At 39.8% G+C, this 5,829-nt stretch overlaps 1 protein-coding gene across 2 annotated transcripts in view; it reads right to left on the bottom strand.

The window, feature by feature from the left end:
• Positions 1–5,180: 5,180 nt before the first annotated feature.
• hnrnpll (heterogeneous nuclear ribonucleoprotein L like) overlaps positions 5,181–5,829 on the bottom strand; it is a 41,884-nt gene continuing 41,235 nt past the window's right edge. For both annotated transcript variants that reach the window (XM_005747107.1, XM_005747108.1), the window contains exon 13: positions 5,181–5,384. In XM_005747107.1, the coding sequence (XP_005747164.1) occupies positions 5,329–5,384 (56 nt within the window). In that variant the 3' untranslated portion in view covers positions 5,181–5,328. The remainder of the gene's footprint in view (positions 5,385–5,829) is intronic.

The raw sequence follows: 5,829 nt of genomic DNA, 5'->3' as shown, positions 1-5,829 counted from the left end.
AGGGATTAATAAAGTTCTATCTTATCTCTTATCTTATTTGAACGACTTGCTAGTGCTTTGCAGTGGCCTATTGATATTTGGCCCCTTTTGTTGCAGTGCAAACTGTCTGGCAAAGCTCAAGAGGTGGTGGCCGCACTTCCTTTAAAGGAAAGCCTAATCCGAGTGTTAAAGCAGCTTTCTTGCAAGCTTATGAATTGGTCCCTTATAGGCAGAAGTTTCGACAGCAGAGGAAACTTTCAAACCTATGTGGAGTTTGCCAGAGAGAAGGGGATTCTCTTTGATAACTGGTGTCTTGCGTCGAAAGCCAGTGATTATGACTGCCTGCGAGAGGTAGTGTTGCTGGAAGACTTTAGAAAGCATTCCTGAATGTGTAGTTTTGTATTTAAATGATGTGATGTGCTCACCTATAAGTCATCATTCCATGTCAATGAGAAGCACGTGTTAGCTCTGTGCAAGAGCTCCACGTGGCTAATACATCTGTAATTGTTTCAAGCATGTGATAAGTGCTGATCAAGCCAGTAAAGAACAGCAAGCCTATTTTGTAGAACAGGATGTTTTAATGTCTCAGTGGTCTCCATCAAGTTTGGAAAGGGCAGACTGGAGTAAAGTTAGGCAGATTGTTATACCAACCATGTATAGACATAAAGTCCTGTCTCTTGCTCATGAAAGCCAGTGGTCTGGACACTTAGGTGTCACAAAAACATAACAGATATTGTTAAAGCGTGTGTGTGTGTGTGTGTGTGTGTGTGTGTGTGTTTATAATGTACAGGGCCTCAAATGGGTATTCTGCAATTGATACACCATTATTTTTACATATTCACTGGTATTTAGCCCACATGGGATGAATGTGCCACAGGGCTGTGGTACATCGAATAACCAGCAGATATCAGTACTTCCAAATCAGCTGTTGAACAGGGCTTCATGTAATCTGCCTTTTAGCAAAGCAATTAGCAAGGGCCCCTGGAGCATCGGTGAGGGGGCGGGGGAAAACGTTGGTGAGTCCTGAGCAATCGCCTGGACGCCGAAACTCCTGGTAGCCAGGAGGATGCGATCCGCCTCTTCTGCAAGGGAGCGGTAATCCTTCGTGGCCAATAGCGGGGAGTTGGCAAGGCCAGCGCGCACTAGAGCCGGCAGCTGTCAGAGAAGGAGGTGGGTGAAGAGAAATCCTCCGTCAGCCGCGCCCGGGCCTGTTCGACGTGACCTGCATGGCACGTTTTACACTGCCATGCAGGTCACGTTTGTCCAATCTCGTCTTATTGTGGAGTTATGAACACTGACCTTAAGTAAGCAAGTAAGGCCTGCAGTTCTTTGGATGTTGTTCTGGGGTCTGTTGTGACCTCTTGGATGAGATGTCGCTGCACTCTTGGGGTAAGTTTGGTTGGCAGGCCACTCCTGCAAAGGTTCACCACTGTTTCTTGTTTTCGCCATTTTTATGGATCTTGTGCTCAGAGCTTGTTCTTGTGCTGCCATGATTAGTGCCTCTGTGCTGTCTTTCAGTCCAGCTTTGTCCAGCCACTGGTAGGACTTCTGGATGTCAGCCACTTCCTCTATCTGCCAGTGGTACATACCGTGCAGGGGCCTGTCCTTCCATGATGGTTCCTCCTCTTCATTCTCTTGCTCCTCCTCCTGCTGCCCAAGGTATTCACTGAGGATGCGGTCCGTTGGGGCCATTTTCCTGATGTATTTGTTGATGTTTGTTGTCTCCTCCTGAACTGTGGTACTGACACTCACTACTCTCCGGCTTCCTTCCTTCCACTTAACATATTGTCTCAGGGTGCTGGACTTGGAGTGAAACCCTCCATACATGGTAAGGAGCTTCCTCGTCTTAGATTTCAGTGGCTTCGATCTCCTCCTTTGGCCAGCTTATTATTCCAGCAGGGTACATGATCACAGGCAGGGCATAGGGGCTGATAGCCTGGATCTTGTTCTTACCATTCAGCTGACTCCTCAGGACTTTCCTGACCTTCTGCAGGTCCTTGGTGGTTGCTGCTTTCCTGGCAGCCTCTTCATGGTTTCCATTTGCCTGTGTTGTTCGCCACAACACTAGTGTCGCTTCTGATGAAGGCTCTTAGGGTCCTGTTGATCTTACACAGTTCTAAGCATTCATAGGCCTTCTTGTAATCCATCCAGCAGTGCACAGTCTTAGCTGGTATTCTTGCCATTTTTTTTGTAACCCCGCTCATGTATTGAGCCATATGCATTCTCATCCTAGGTGATATGATGCCTGACAGGAGCTTCCATGTTCCAGCAGGTTATTGGGTGGATGGGACTGGTTCTATTCTGGCTGCTCGTGGAGTACAGTCAGCTTCTTCAGCCAGTAGGCATGAAACATTTTTTTGGCCTGGTGATTTCCAACTCTTCATACTGGAGAATATCTCCCACTTGATGGTTACTGGAGCCTGTTCAGGGAGGTTGTTGTGGTCTGCACTTAGATCCACTAGCCACTAAGCATCCTGGGTTGCGTCCTTCTCAACCAGTTAGGGGGTTGCGTCCTTCTCCCATATGCTTCCAGTCCTTTTCCAGTCCAACCTTAGTGGTGCTGTTCTCATATTGTTCCCCACTGAGAGTACACCTTGGAACGATCATTGTTCTATCGCACTTGGGACTTGGTACCCAATCTCTGGTGGGCGTGATAAAATTTCCCCCCTGACCTGTAGTTCTGGCTGCTCGTTGCTGTAGCATTTGTGTTGTACCCCATCAATCTCTAGCCGTGAGAGCAGTTCCTTCTTCCGAATGTTGAAACACTGAGCTACTAGTTGTTGCGCCTTCAATCTGAATGTTTCAAAGATTCCATCGGGCCCTCATCCTATTCGTGTAACCCCTTCCGCTGGGGTTACTTGCGTAGCAGCTTCCAACAGAATGTTCAACAATATGATACAGCAGAAAGCAAAAATATTCAGTTCAACCACTAAGGGTTTACAAAATGCGTGTAAAAAAAAAAAGGCCCCTTTTTTCCGGTTTTTAAAAAAGAACAAAAAGACAAAAGATTAGAAAAAGAAAAAATATTAAAAAAATAGAAAAATAAATTGACCAATATTACAGGAAAATACTGGACAATAGCATTAAGGGAATATGGGGTATATTGAATATTATTATTAAACATATTTCTGCACAACAAAGTTATCCTCAGTATTTTATTGATAATGGCATCATAGAGGACAATGCTGCTGATGTAGTCAAGAGCTTCAACAGTTATTTTGTAAATGTTGGACCAAATCTGGCATAAAGAATTGCAGAGCCTCTGTTGACTCTATCTAAAGCCTGATTGATAGGAATCCTAACTCAATGTTCCTTACAGCATGGGAAGAATAAGAAATAACTCCTGTCATAAATAAGTGTAAATACAAATCCAAAATACTAAAATTCACTTATCTAGTTCATTTTCACACTGCACAAGTTGAATTGAAAGCCTTTCTTGTTATTATACATAGTATAACAAGATTTAAAACAGCTCTATAAAATTATGTTTAAAGCAATAACCAACCTACTTCCAGACAATATTCTTAAAGGGATGGGAAAATACAATCTGAGGAGGAAAATAAATGTAAAACATCCCTTTATCTGTACGGTTTTAAAAAGTTATTGCATCTTGTATGTGGAGTATACCTGTGGAAAAGACTGGGTAAAAAGATGAAGCAAAATCCCAGTATGACTGTTTAAAAAGAGCCACAAAAATATGTTTTTCACAAAGAAGAGGGAGTATGTAGGCTTGGACCTGGTGCTGTCACCCACTATTCGTGTGTGTGTGTGTGTGTGTGTGTGTGTGTGTGTGTGTGTGTGTGTGTGTGTGTGTGTAAACATATGTGTGTATACATATATGTATATATGAGCATGTATGTATTAAATATTTGTAAATATGCATAACTCTTAACAGTATATTGGGATAATAAAGCCATGTAACAAATTGGAAGGATTTATGAAAGGATAGGGCATAAACAAGGAGAAAAAGGGATTGATTATTAGTAGAAATATTAGTGGGATTAAATAAACTTATGCTTCTTCCTAGTCCTTTTTCAACATGTTATTTATTATGATTATCTTGTTTTCACTATGTATTGTTTTGATTGTGTTCTTCATTGCTGTTATATTATTTTTTAACATGTACAAAAAAATCAGACATTTGGCTAAGTGGTAAAGTTAGCCTGATCCAGACATGTAGTAAAAATTATGTATGTATTTACATTGTGGGTTAGGTTTTTTAAAAACTTAGTTCATCAATCTTTAAATCTTCTGCCTGCTTTGGTGTCTTTGGTTTCAAACGATGCAGGAACGTAGAAACAAAATAAAAATTCATGTTCAACGCATTTTTAATGATTCTATCTTGCTGGTTGATTTCTGTTAGTTAACAGAAATCAATAGTTTTATTAACTCTGTTGCTGTTCAGCGTCCTTTCATAACACAAATACATCACAGCAAAAATTAATTAGTTTGGTTTAAGCAGTGTATTTAAGGTTTGATTCAAAAAGTTTGGAAGGCAGCATTAGACAACATTATCCAGGAAAAAGAAGGTATGCTATATAATCCAACAACTGGAAGTGCGAGCAGTACTCATCAACAACCATAAAGTGCATAAATGTTCCTGGGGTTAATGTTTTACTTATAGTGAACATAACACACAGTACTTTACAGCAGTTACACCCAGCACCTTCTTTACAAAATATTATTTACATTTTGATGATGGGAAGAGTAAATACAACATCAGGGCGCTCACAGTAATAGTAAAAGCAGATATTTGTTTTTTTAAACAGACATGAATTTATTAGTTGAAGTTGCTGTTTAGCTTTAAAGAACTACCAAATGAGTTCAGCAGTGGTTTAGTGGTTTTGGAACAAACTGTATTTTTGATTTAATATAAGTTTATTAAAAGGCTTTTTTCATATTTTTAAGTTGAGGCAAAAGTTTGATGCAGGTGGGCTTTAATAATGATATAAGCTCTCTATATTTTCTCTTTAATTACACAAATAAAACAAGGTTGTTATCATCATTTGTCTTTGGACTGAACACAGAACTAAGACAAATGTTTCTAATTGCTTCCCATTAGATTTTTCTTAGTGTACTCCATTTTAAGCCCCTGTAAGGAATTTAACTAATTCAAACACTTTACATTCAAACAAATTACACCGAAACTATGAGATGAAATATTAACAAATGTTAACAAAGAAAAGTCTGGCTCGATTATCTAATTTTCAGGAGTGTCACTTATTTAGTTTATTGCTAAAATCTTTTTTTCTACATTGACCACACAGCAATCATCCATTGAAAAAGTAGAATTGTTTCAAGGAACAAATGAACTCTTTTCCAGTTTGTCCGGGCCATCTTGTTTCTGGGTCACAGATGGGAGGAGGTGGAGAAGCAGAGCTTCAGGGTGAAAGGGCTGGAGCTATCTGCAGGTTGGAGAAAAGATGTTGACTTTATTGTGAAAGACCACTCCTGACATTCAGTTTAACATCACAAACATATGAGACACTTTGTCCTGAAGTTTGAATAATGCTTATCTGTTTGATGGCGTTCTAATTTCTTTACTTAATTTTTTTTACCCAACCTATGTAAAGCCTCATATAATAGTGAACACAAGCTGTTGCTTGTCCAATCTCATATGAGAGGCTGCACTCTGCACTGACCATGCTGAAAGAAAGGGGAACTGAACAAAACATTATACCTTATGTTAGAGTGATTAGGACCTTTAAACCCATTCATCTTGTCTGTTAACGTCATCCTTCGTTCTAGGTAACTAGTCTTAATTTGTCTTATCTATTTTCTCTAACTTGAAGACAAAATAATTAATTCTGATTGTTGTAATTATCCTATTTCAGTAATTATTTTATATTA

Source organism: Pundamilia nyererei, unplaced genomic scaffold, assembly GCF_000239375.1.
Source record: "Pundamilia nyererei isolate P.nyererei 1_Seehausen unplaced genomic scaffold, PunNye1.0 scaffold00189, whole genome shotgun sequence".
Lineage (NCBI taxonomy): Eukaryota > Metazoa > Chordata > Actinopteri > Cichliformes > Cichlidae > Pundamilia > Pundamilia nyererei.
Note: the sequence above shows the minus strand (reverse complement) of the source record. Positions and strands in the feature narration are given on the sequence as shown.